The following is a 13,983-nucleotide window of genomic DNA, read 5'->3' as shown; positions in this document are numbered from 1 at the left end:
AGAAACTCCCCATCCATACTTTTGGCATTAAATTTATTTTATGGCCACTAAATAAAGAAGCATCTTCAGTGACAGTCTCTCCTTCATCCAAATGTTGAAAATTCAAACACAGTCAATTGCAGTTGTGAAATCAAATTGAAATGGTACCCCCAAATTGCCAGATAACATCAGTTTTACACTCCATTTGTTCTTTAAGCATGAAATATATGTTCCTCTCAAAAACTGAATGAGTCATCAGGAATGTATGTGTGTAGATTGTAATGTATGAAAGAAATTATGTGATGCCGAATATATGTTACAGTCTCCTGTATGTACCTGAAATAATATTATTTCTTCACTGTATTCCATGAAATGTTTGCCATTGGTTACTGAAGTTCTGTTGTTGGGCTGGCAACTGTTAATCCTCTCTTTTCCTCCACAACATAAATGTAACACATCATCTCTGGATATCTCAACTGGTTGAGAGTTCCAGAGCTTCACATTATAATATACTGTTTTCTTTATGTTGTATGCTGTTGTTGGGAATCATTTGTTTGTAATCCAGGAGGGTGAGGTGTGGTCAGTACATGTTGCATCTGGAATGTTATGTGTAATCTCAATGTTAAGCAGATTACATCTAGCAACGTCTTTGCATAACAGGACCAGACAACTTGCCAACATGAATAATTATACCTGAAGGGTCAGGAGCAAGTAAAGGGCCATGCTGATCGCATCATGTGTATAAAATTCTTAGTTATACAAAAGTATCAGACTTTGCATGTGGTTCTGCTAATCTTGTTAGTTGACAGTACATCTCTTCAGTTTCAGTTTTTTATTAATAATCAAGTCAGTTTGGCCACAGAAATATGTTGTTATCCTACATCATATATTCTCTGTTACAGTTGTCATGTTATTACATATTAAGTTGGTTGAGAAGCAGTGATAGAATTATAGGAGTCCATCTCTCATTCTCTCCATGTGCTCCATACATGAAGCTCCTCTAAATACAGAGGGTGGTCATTGATTCACTTGTTACCTATTTAAACTTCTCATGATTATGAAGGCATTTATTTTCAATTTTAATTTCCCCATTGTTGATCCTTGTGGAGTGGCCCTTGCATTAAAAATAAACTTTTTGTGTAATATTAAATAGGGACCCTGCATAAGCATAACATTTTGTGGAATGTGATGATTGATAGTTAAATAGTTATGTACCAGTGGTCCAGGAAACGTTGATACTGATCTATCAAACTACATGGCATAACACCTCTGAAGACCATAATCTTAATACTCACCACTATGAGAACCTCAAATCTCACAAGAAATTTCAAAATTTCTGTAAGATATGTATCATGTTATGTTATGAATATGTTGAAACCCTTATTATAAGAAAATAGTGTATCCTCAAACATGTTTAATCAAATTGAAATGACACCTCCAGCTTCTCTTTGGCCATATTTGTTGTTAAAAGGCTACGATGCAATTGCCAGTAAGTTTAAGAAAGAAAATTCTACTAAAACGGTTCATAATATGATAGACATTGCTAGATGTATGGATGCTGGTGCTGGTATTTGTGGTGGTGAAACTTCTGTAAGGAGTGTATTTTCAATGTTTTTTTTTTTTTAATTGGTTAATGGTAAGGTCATGTGTGTCTTCATTTTAGTATTTGTTATATGCCTGTGACAGTTAATTTTGTGGTCTTACATACAGAGTTGTGGGATTTGTGACTGATTCTTGATATAGGATTTGAAAGAAATGTTTCTCCACAAAATCTAATTTTGAGCTCTGAACATTATGTAGCATATTGCCTTTTTAATGCTGTAAATGAATACAACTGTCTTATTACTGATAATATTTTGTATTTTTGTTAATATTTGTGTTGTGTATTCTAATTCCATTCCTATATAGCCCTCATATGAGCCATGAAGTTGCTTCAGTATGCAAGTTTGGTGCATGGTGAATCAGACTTCTGCATGCTTCCATAGGCATGCACATACTACACATGTGTGCATGCATACACAAGCACACACACACACACCAAATCAGTGGTTCAGCTGTACTGCGAGAAAGTATGTGTTAACATTTTATGTTTCCTGTATTTGTGGCCAGTACATGCATGCATATGTTTATTTCAAGTGGCAAGTCAGCAGTATGATTATGGTTTAAATTTTATTAGAAATCCTATGTAAATACTGGGCTAGGATAGAGTAGCAGTAATGTTGAGGGTGATATTACAGTAGCAAGAAACGCTACCATTTTAGTTCTGGTACTAAATACTATGCATGAAAAGGAACTGATGAAGAAGTGTTAGGCTGGCTTTGAAGACAATTTTTAAGTGATTCAGTGGCAGATATAATATGTTATCTTTGTCAGTTTCAGTATCAAAAACCCTAAAAAAATTGAGGAATATAGTCAATCTGGGCCAGTAACCTATAGAAACAGTGCACTTTTAGGCTTATATGTATAACCCTTCTGAAGCATCTAAGTATAAAACTGTTGGTTTGTTGATCCATCTGTATGATTAGCTCACAGGGAGTGAAGGGCACAGATGAACCTAGCAGGACCAAATCCTCTCTTGACCCAAGACAGCATTGTATTTCTACCAGTAGGAGTAAGATGTTCAGCCACAAGTTCTTTGCAACATAAAATGAGCCTAAAAGTTGCTAAAAAAAGTGGTGCTGATAAGAATAATAATAATAATATGAAAAGTAAATGCTTAAATTATGAACATTTAAATAACATAAATTTTCCTCTCTGTCCTTAAATATTGGTTTGGGGAGGGGGGGGGAGGCATTGAGAAATCAGTGCAAAGAAGTGTGAATAAATTCCTTGTGACTCAAATTCACAGCTCATAAAATGTTTCTTTCTCAAGCAGAATATTTTGTAGCAAATATAAACAAATTAGACAATCATGAAAAATAAAGTGGTTGCTGTGCCAAAACACCACATTATGGAATAAGTGTGGAGGTAAGTCATACAAATTCTTGGTCTCTGCAGTAGATGGTGGTATAAGTGTCAGTGAGGCTTTACATTCTGGACATTTCATGTCCAGAGAAAGAGCCATTGAACAGAAAGTCCAAGTGGGCTCTCAAGCTGCTCCGGATAAGGTTGCAAAGAGAAGTACCTAATCTCTGACTAGGGACTGAGCCCTGGTCTTCAAGCCAGCTCCTTACTGTCTGATTTGTCCAAATTCATGCAAACAAAGTTTAAAATTAATCTGTTTGCATTTTACAGTTTACCTGTACTAGCATTTGTTACTGTTGGAGTATACTATAGAGTTTCAACTTGCCTGTTGCACTGTGTCAAATAAAAACCCACAAGTTTAGGATGCTAATTCCATCCATTTATATCAGTGAGCTTTATGAATTTTAGCTACAAAATGAATATGAAAGCCATGGAAATCGCAGGCTTAATTACTATAAAAATTTACAAGCATGAAATCTCAAGTACAGGACAAAAAATGAACTTTAAATATCCTGATATACAGCAGACCCCCATTTAGTGTACCTCGGTTTAAAGTTTTCCTGACTTTAGTGCTCAAATTCACTGTTCCTCAGTGGAATATTAAATGGAGGTTTCACTCTACATGCTGTTTCCTCACTAAGTGAAAGTATACGATGAGTTAATTCATGCAAAATAATCTGACATATTTTTAACAAATTTCCTTTTATTGTGACATACTAAAAATCGCAAGGTAAGACAGGTTCTATTAATACAATAGATAATGTTTAAATTATAAATGTAAAAAAATTATGCTATAACTTGTTTCAATGGTGACGTGTCCTTCAGTAATATATTCTCGCATTATAAAGCAGAAATAACTTGAAATGTTAACAATGATTTCTTCATTTCATCATTGGAGAACTTGCTTTAATTTCTCGGATATAATTTTTTGAATATGAAAAGAAAACCATTCTTGAGAAGCTCCCAGTTGCACAGCTACTTAAAATTTCCCAGCATTTTTATGGAGCCCAAAAGTTCATTACTACATTCACAAGAGTCGTCCACCAGGTTCTATCCTGAGACAGATCAATCCAGTCCATACTATCCCATCCTCTCTAAGATCCATTTCAATATTATCCTCTGCCAAAATCCTATATGCATTCCTGTTCTCCCCCATGCGTGCATGTAGCACGCATATGGCATGCTCTCAGATACATTAACGGCAAGATAAGGCTTACTGGGCATGTGTGAATGAGTGGTAAAAAGAAATGAGAATGAATTAAATCATCTAAATAACATGTTATTAGCAGATATATGTATACACACACACAACACTGTCCACGAACTTATGCACATGCAGTCAGCTTGTATACCTCATGGCGATGGAAAGTTCTGTCTGGCAACAGCCACATACTGATACAGCAATGTGAGGAGGCAGATGACTTCCCTCTAACCACAATTTAAAGACTGATTGTTATACATAAGAATTTTATGCATTCTTCATTAAAAAGAAATGCATAGAATGGACATTGTGTCAGTATGACCACTTTTCTTCTACGAAAGTACTGATCAGGCTTTGAACACATTTCGCATTATATACTACAAATTATTGAAGAAATTGAATTTTTGTTTCACGTTGGTAAGACTTATGCTCTGCTCTACATAAAATCAAATGTACATATGCAGTACAAGTCTTTACTGTATTCATGCTATGAATTTTACACTTGAAGTTATAATGGAATTTACCTGAAAATGAGTTTAGTTTCTCCCACACCAGTCTTCCTTATCTGACCAGAAAGTTCCCAGAGATGAAAGATCCATTATCCATCAAGAACCGTGCTGGGGACAGCCCATTATAAACAACAGCCTTAAAGAGGGTTTCTTAAAATGTTTCCAAAGTTGTGTATACAGGTGACAGAGAGGCGGAGACTATATTGAAAAGTGAACAAGGATTTTCAAGCTGATTTTAGAATGAATAGTAAAACTGAAGTCACATCACAACAGGGTAAAGGAATATGCAAGAAGAACATTTTACAGTCAGAAGTTTTGAATTCTCTGATAAAACTGATACAAATACTTGAGGCTTGGTATAGTTGTCCTATATCAAGATTACATACGTTCTTCTGTATTAATCAGTCAGGATTCTCCTGTAATTCATAATTTGTTACACGCACTGGCTCCCAGTTTGAGGGTTGTGAGAAAAGGAATATACATCCCTTTGGCTTATACCACTTCTTAAAGTATTTCATACTCACATGAAATGAGACAGTGCAGATTTTATGTTTTGTTTTGCAGAACACACAGTTCAAGAATGGAAACAGTCTGAGTTATTCCTGTATTCTGACAGGATGGACATAAGTTGGCACTGATTTTATTGTGATATTTCAGTCTTTTTTAATCACATATAAGTGGTATGTTTGTAGAGCACTAAAATTCATATCGATTTAATAAGTTTGAAGTTTTTAACTGACAATTCTGTACTGTAGTCCTCTCAGTTTCCTTCATCTCAAGTAATATCTTTATGACAGTCATCCAAAATTATGAACTTTGAATAAACAAATGCCCACAAAAATGTATATGAAATGTGATTATTTTTTTAATGAAATATGTAATTATCTTGCATTAAATGCCAAGATACTCTATGCACTGCAGCTTCATATAGCTCTGCTAGAATCTACTGTGAACGATTATAAACCAAACTTCCTGTATCTCTGGATCATGAATTGTATAAAAGTTATTTTAACTGCAGATATTCAAACTTCGGTACATATTTCATTCACTCTGGAATTATACATTACTTACACAGAATGTAACTTGACAAGAGATTAAAATCTGATTATATTACAAATCTGATGCACATAATGAAGACATGCTTAAAGTAGTGTTTTTATGCTCCTGAAGAGAGAAAATATCAAGATAAACATATTACATAAGGACAACACCTTTGAAATTACCATTACTCAGTCTTTGTTTGTTCAATCATTTGGTACCATATTTACATATATGAGTAGATATGTATGGCTGTCCGTCTATGCACCAATATAACAAAAACTTCTAGGAAAGAGAACAGTTGTTACTAATCAGTGTGCAGCCTGCTGAACATTTAATATGGTACTGAAACACTTTGCAACAATAACACACACAATTCTTTTGCTTACTCAGTGATAAAAATTCACTTGTGGACTGAAAATATCACTCCAGTGTATCAGCATCTCACCACTGCCAGATTTGTTGAGCTAGCCTATTTGGGCATTTACATTCTTTTGGCACCGGAAAGTGCCATTGAGTTTTTCCAGCTAGCTGATCGTTGTTAAGTTTCCATATATTTTACAGTATGGTCCACTGCTCACAGTAGCTGCAGTCTATTTATGTTGGTGTTAAAAGGACCACAGATTACAGAAATGCATATCCTGCATGAAAGGTTACCTCTTAAATAATATTAATAATTTAATTTGTAAGAATAACTATATGCATGCAAACTGCTGAAAGCTCTTGACATGTTTCAGAAGGATTCACTGTTGCCTTCCAAACTGTTAGAAAATTACTTCTCATTTTTTTTAATTCAGTTTTTTTCTCTTTGAAAAATTTTTTTTTTTTTTTTTTTATTTATTTTTTTTTCCCCCCCCCCCCCCCCCGAAATTCCAGGTTGTGCCATACAGCATAATACGAAACTTTGGTGAATGATTAGTGTTTGATACTGGACATGAAGTTACACGTACCTGTTGGTGTTATACTGATTCTTTTATATTTTTATTGGAAAATATAAACAATTTGTATTTTATCATTTTAGCTATCAATAGATACTTGACAGTACCATGATAAGAACACTATTCAGTATAGTGCTGTAATTTCAGTTGAAGTGTACACTTTTACTGTTGCATTGTGCATTATAGGATGATGGCTATAATGATGATGATGATAAATTGTGGTGGTCTTGAATTAACATTATGTCTTGATGGGAAGCAAGGAGGAGATGAAGAACTATGAAAAGTAATAATTTTTAACTACAGTCTTGCTAATTGCTCACTGCATGTAAACATTCTTAACTGTTCCAGCTGTGCCTAACATAAAGTTTGAGATATTATTTGACCTGATCGACTGCCAAGAGATTCCATCAGTCCTGTTGTTGACTGTGCTCATAAGCTGTCTCTCACAGCCAAGTTCTTTCTACTACTTAGGGTATACCAGAGTTGGTAGTAAATCTTAGGAAGATTTGAAAAAACTGCCTCCATATAAAACATTTGAAAACCTTGGTTGATAATTTGGTATGCAAATGAACATGATATAAAGAAAATCATTGTGCTTTCTTTACTTTAGCTAGAGTTGGTGTTAATTACTAATTCCTATTTGCTATAATAGGAATATGAGATCTTACATTCATCAGATTATGTGGAAGTTTTATGTTTACCTATCCATATGCATATCTGTTTAGTCCAAAGATTTTATGTATGTCCACAAAGAATCAGAAGGTTAACACGTAACACTAAATACCAAGAACCATAAAACATGATTTAATTTAACGAGTCATGTTGCTTGCTGATAATTATGTATGAACTTAATTTTTTCCAGTAAAAGTCTGACAGTGGTGTTCAGTTTTGCTTACATTCAACTCACATAGAGATCATTATTTTACAAAATGTTCTCTATTTTTCCTTTATATTATCAGTCACTATGCACCTGTATAGAAGATTTATAGACCGTTTTTAATAAACATCTGATAATGAGATGTTTTGAAGATGTTTCAAGTCTTCCATAATACAAGGCATTTCTGGCTCAAATCTAGGAGCTGGGAACTCTGGCTCTGTGTGGTCTCCCAGATTACCTGGACATATTTTTTTTTTATTTTAACTGAATTATGCAGCTATTAAATTGCTTCCTTGTAGGACAACTTTGTAATACAAATTGCCCATGGTTTGTATGGCCCTTCGATGTCCAAATGAATGATGCAATAAGACATCCAAGGATGGGTGACACCAATTTTCCGAAACTTGTGTATGATGTATGTGCATGGCCTTGGGTAGCTTGAAGGCATAAAATGTCTAAACTTCTTTGTGCTCAGACATTTCCTTTCTTGATTCTCCATAAGGGAGAAATAGTTTTTAGTGTTCTGGCGTTCTTAAACTGTTTAAGAATCATATTCAGAAAATTGCTGGCATCTTATTTCCTGAATAAGATATATATTAAATGGCTTCAAATCCCTCACAATCCTTACATATATGATTGAATTTTGTAGTCGCTAAGCAGGCCATGATACTTCACTAGCCATTATGAATAAAACAATGAATTCTATAACTTCCATTCTTGTGAGGTTCTTTGTCCTTCAGAGTTACTGTTCAAGCAGTTCTTGTTATTGTCTTAACAATTAACTGTGCATCTCTGCCAGTCGTTTCCACTAATGGCACAACCCTGAACTTGAATTCTGTCTTTATTACCATGGCCTCAAACTGTTCAGTTTGGACCACTCGGGTTACTGCACATGTAGGGACCTCCTGGCACGTTGTTTGGTGGGCCCTGTATGGGCGGAGCTGTGGGAAGAATGACAGTCGTGGCACTTGGAAAACTGCTGAGGATTACTTTATGTTTAAGTGCTTCTTCATATGGTGGTGGAGATGTGGTGGAGGCTGTGGTAGATGCAGCGGCAGCAGCAGCCAGAGAACCACTAGGCAGGAACAGTCCCATGCAGGGTGTGGGGTGTAGTGGGAAGGATGAGCTGGGTGACAGCACTGGCGAGGAATGTGTCTCCATCCCGTTCAGTGATCGGAACACTGTGAACAAATGACACAGCTGCTACATGGTGCTTTTGAATAGCTGGTAACTTAATCATCACCTGGCTGTATGTAATGACAGATAATGGGTACTGGAATAAGTGTCAGCAATCTTGTGCACCCTGTTTGGAAAATCTGTGACAATTTAACTCACTTTAAGTATAACCTAACACTTCCATATCCAGAAAAGGTAACTATGAAGGTTGTTATATCTGATATGAGAAGTTCACTGGTAATTGAAAACAATGATTCTCAGAATAGTCTGTCAACATAATTTCAGAAATGTATTTAAAATGATTTGACATTGTATTTGTCATAAACCCCTCCCCCCTTAAAGTGGTGTTTATCTTATTATTAAAAACGCCCTATCAAAAGAGTTTTCAGTATAAACAAACACAAAAATTCTGCTCTATAATTAGATAATGTTATAATTAAGCTGATAATTATATATTAATGGGTGACATAAATAATTTTATTGGTAACTTCTGAGACTTTTCTTGCAAGGTTTCTATGGATAGAAGGTAAGAACAATAAAATGTGAAATATCTGGCAGCTAATATTGTTTGATTGTATCCCAAATTTTATCAAAAGGATCCTTGTTTTGGGGTTAACTCTGTGATAAAAACTCAGCCAAATAAGAGGGTGATGCAGGGTGGTTCTGTGCCTGTTGCTATCCCATTTGTCAGATTCTCACAACAGTTCCACAATTTTGGATGTGCACGATGAATGCCGGATGGACGAATTCTCAAAAATGCTTAGATGAGTCTTTCATACAGAAGCTTTTGCACAATCTGATATTATTCTTACATCATGCCTACTGATAGTTGTGGTCTTGCTGTTGGAGGTAAAATACAAACCTGCTAAGCATACGCTAATGTGGCGGGCAAACTGGCAGTACATTATAAGGTTTCTGGGGTCCTCTGTTAGTAAGTAAGTACCACCTAGCCTTTTACACAGAAAATAAAATAGTAATTTTTACATTAGTAAAATTATGCAATATTATAATTTGGAAAACGTCAAATGATGTAAACTTTCTTTTACAGTTTACCTATGTCTAGGGAACCAAGTTCTTTAAAAAGAATTCCTACTCACTTTTTAAAACCACCCTACTACCCTTCTTTACTGTCTCAAGCACTGCTTATGGCCAACTTACTGGTATCCATGTCACTGTAATAAACACTAAATATATGTACGTATTTATGACCTTCGAATGTTGCTTCTGCTTCCACTGTTCTCAAGATTAACTTTGGAATCTTCACAGACATTTCTGAAATATGACAGTGGAGTGATCTTTTTGCTGGTTCTCTATAAAATAATACAGTTAGTTTAAAAGATATATGGATTCCTAGGCTCTCTAGAAAAAAAATATATACCAACACAAATACGAAAATATGTCTCATACATCGTCATATAAGGTCGTTTTAACGTTGTGCAACCAGTCCAAAAAAAGTTACGTTTTTACTGACATCCCCATGTTGTTAAAAAGCTACATAAAATTCTCTTGTACAGATTTACACCACGTCTGAACGTCTGGTCCACACTTCGTGCGACATTTTTTTTTTGTCGAAAGCATAGTAACTGAGTATGTGAACTGTGCATTTTATATAATTAGTTATTTTTAATATTAAAACGACATCCCATAAAATATAAATACGCTACGTTAAGATCTACCTACCCCGTTTACTACTGTAATCTCGGTGCAGGGAACGTATTTAAAACAGCCGCCTACCGCAGGATACAGGATACTGCGCATGGCGGGAGATTGGCGCGAGGCGTTTCAATATGGTGTCACGAAGGCAGAGTTTGTCTGGAGAGGAAGGGGTTGTTTAACAAGTTCGCAAGTAAAACAGCGATTTTAACTAGAGTTCTGAAGTTTCACGTGCATTATGTGAGTATTCTGTGACTCCACTGTCGGATTACAACCCAAACACTGATATATCTGCAGTCAATCACCATATAAACTGACAGGGATTGTGATAAGTGTGATGTGTTGAAAAATAAAGATCCTTTAATATGCATCTGCATTATTTTTTAAAGAAAACAGGCTTTATCTGCAGACTTTATAGTGATGTGTAGGCCAGCAAGATATAGATGGAAGAGAATGGAAATTTCTTCAGACAGCTGCAGGATGATGGTGAGCACAAATATTTATCAGATTTTGTGTCTATATTTTGTACAATGTGACATTCTAGGTACATTTCTCCCATCCATCCCACACACTGTCTCCACCTAATTATCTGCTTTTACATAATGTGTCACAAAATGCTGTTTTTCCAGTTACTGAAAATTATGTTCGGTACTCAGGTTGTTAGTCGCTGACTTCCCACCGCAGAGGCCCTGGTTCGAGCCCGGGTTAGGTCAAGTGGGGATTTGTTGTGGATAAAAATGGCACTTCTCCGAGTATTTCGGTTTCCCCTGTCAATCTTCATTCCACCAATTGCTCCACAATCATCATCATCTATCATCGCGTTGGTACAATAGGCTAATAGTGGCCGCAGTACCAAGTGGACTCAGTCTCACCTCACTAATAATAATAAAAAAAAGTGTTCGGTACTTGGAATTGCTGAACGTAACAACTTACCAAACTAAACCTCCCACAATGACACGTTGATTCAGCACACATTGTAAGATACACAGTAGCGGCCTCCGTAGTCTAGGGGTAACGTTCCCACCTCATGACTCAAGGTACGCGGGTTCAAACCCGGCGGAGGTCGTGGAATTTTTAAGGGCGGAAAAATTCAGGGAACAAGTCCTCCGGGAGGGACTTTAAGCTGTGGGTCCCGTTTCGTAGCTTTACGGCACGTAAAAGAACCTCATGTCGCAAAGGGACTACTGAGCCAGATTGATCGGACATTTCCAGCCCAACAGTAGTCTCTAACGCCTCTGATAGATTGGGGAAGCATCGAGAGATACCGCTGAGCCAGTAGAGGCTGAACTCGCTGGCTGAGTCGGGACTGATGGCATGCACCAATATCCGTAGGGTATAGAGACTGGTAGAATATCACAGAGGGGACGTACAATAGACCACTGGTCGCGGTGCAAGGGGAAACCAACCCCTCCAACAACAATAATAATAATAATAAGATACACAGTGTCCGGTCACGGTATCCGAGCGGTCAAAGCATGCACTGTCTTCGCTCGCTCGGAAGCCGAGATCGTGGGTTCGAATCCCACTCAGGGAATGGATGTTCAGTGTTTGTGTGGGTGTGCGCGTTTTTCTGTGTTTGTGTACAGGTAGAGGCGTTGCGAAGGGCTGATCACCCGCCCAATTAGTCCTAGCGAATGTCTAATATATAGTAAACCGAAGTGAAACGGTGAGTTTCAAAGGCCCAAACAGGGGCTGTAGCGCCGGGGGGGGAGATACACAGTGAGAACTTCTGATCAGAATGAACTTATGCTGTTTCTCTTTCCGTTTCTTGAAAGTCAGGTAAATTATCAAAATTAAACTTATATTTCTTCATGTAGTATGAATTCATTATTACTTTTATATGTGAAAAGTTACGTAACTCCGACATTTTCATACCATTTACCGCTCCACAGCCCATATTGTCGCCATATTTAAAATCCATGATCAGTTTACAGCCATTCTCGAATTAGACACATAATTATTACCACCTTACAGGAATGAAATATTATCCTGAAATAATTCTTGTCTTGATCTATGAAATTAAAAATTGAATTAAGATTTACAGTAACTTGCCTTAATGTCAGCTTCGAGTTATTTTGCTTGTTGAGTTTATTATGGTAATTTCTAACTGGGAACTCGCTCCTTAATGCCCCGTTGTTCGAAATGTTATAGATATCATATTTATTACACAATGCGTCTTGCTTTTTTTTTTTTTATTTCATTCATTAGAATGTGGTGATATGGCCTTCCAAATCCCTTGAGTTCTCTCATCAATTACCCGTTCTATATAGCCATTATGGTATATAGAGAGTCGTTAAATGGCTTCCCACGAGCCAGATATAACTTCTGAAAGGATAGCTGTTTATATCTTGCAATGTGCAATGTTTCGTTGGATGGGAGTCTTACCCCTGTAGGATGCGACCCATGTGGCCTGTTGCTGATGAGGTACTTCATCCAACTCTCGGGTCAACTGCCTCCTACGCTGTCTCCAGAACTTCCCACTGGAAACAGAAGAGAAAGGGTTTGAAATAACCTTGCTTAAGCATACTCCTTAATAATAAAATCATGGCGTATGGGCAGGACTACAATCCGGTCATGGAAGTCCAGGGAGGCACCCTAGCATTTCTCTTCAAGACATTGATGTAAAATGTAGAGGTCATATAGTTTCATTTCTAACCTCTGAAGTAGCAATGTCCGCCTTCTTAAGTATGTGCATTTCCTAAGATTATTGTTGATCAGTTCTGAATTTTAAAGTGTACAGTTGTCATTAAACATAAATGATATGTGTATAATGGGGCAGTATATACAATAATATTCGTGAAAAACAAAATAGACCCTGTTGTATCAACATTTGTTTTATTTTGTTGTTGACGCTGCATATTTTTATTCGAAATATTTTAAATAGTTTAGAACTCCGAACGTTTCCAAATTTTTAATATTTTCGGAAAATTTATGATTTTCAATATTTTCAGTAGTTGGCAACTCTGCATTTCGAAAGTGATCAGATATCTAAAATATAAAAAAGATTTTAAACTTTGGATGTTTATAATGCTCATTTTCTTCAGGTTCGGCTAGATTACGTTAGGTTGGCCCATCAGACTACTACTCAACATCTTGCGCATTAGGTCAGTCATTGTCAGATTATATTAGCTGAAGTTAGCTTGTCGCGTGAGGTCACCTTTCGTGAATGAATGTACTCAGCTATGCAGAGTTGGATCTGATTATTCATATTCGGATTAACGCATCAGAGTCGTACGTATACTCATATATTTGTAATTTATTAAAACTGTTAGAGTGTAAAAAGTAGTTACTGTTTTAAATTTTGGAAGAATCCAAAATACTTATATAATAACTTTTTGAAAATTTAAATCAATTATTTTATTTTTTTTTAATATTAAGAAATTCATCACTCTTTTAAGTTTCAAAGAATCTTCGAATTTTTTATATTTTAGAAAATGTTCGAATTCTTTAATTTATCAAACTTGCACGTTTCCTTAGTTTATCAAAAAATTTCAGACTCCTTACAAACATTCGAAAGTTCTGTATTTGAAATTATCAAACATTTTGAAGAGATTGAGATTATCGAAAACTTCCACTTTTGTTTGTGAAATTTCTCGTTCATAGAAATATATAAATGAGAAATTTCACAAACAAAGATTTATATAGGCA

General features: G+C 36.0%; 1 protein-coding gene across 2 annotated transcripts in view; it reads right to left on the bottom strand.

The window, feature by feature from the left end:
- Positions 1 to 6,544: 6,544 nt before the first annotated feature.
- LOC111875074 overlaps positions 6,545 to 13,983 on the bottom strand; it is an 18,948-nt gene continuing 11,509 nt past the window's right edge. For both annotated transcript variants that reach the window (XM_023871127.2, XM_033755747.1), the window contains exons 5-6: positions 12,721 to 12,815; positions 6,545 to 8,687 (exon numbers count right to left, since the gene is read on the bottom strand). In XM_023871127.2, the coding sequence (XP_023726895.1) occupies positions 8,371 to 8,687; positions 12,721 to 12,815 (412 nt within the window). In that variant the 3' untranslated portion in view covers positions 6,545 to 8,370. The remainder of the gene's footprint in view (positions 8,688 to 12,720; positions 12,816 to 13,983) is intronic.

Source organism: Cryptotermes secundus, unplaced genomic scaffold (genome assembly GCF_002891405.2).
Source record: "Cryptotermes secundus unplaced genomic scaffold, Csec_1.0 scaffold430, whole genome shotgun sequence".
Classification (NCBI taxonomy): domain Eukaryota; kingdom Metazoa; phylum Arthropoda; class Insecta; order Blattodea; family Kalotermitidae; genus Cryptotermes; species Cryptotermes secundus.
Note: the sequence above shows the minus strand (reverse complement) of the source record. Positions and strands in the feature narration are given on the sequence as shown.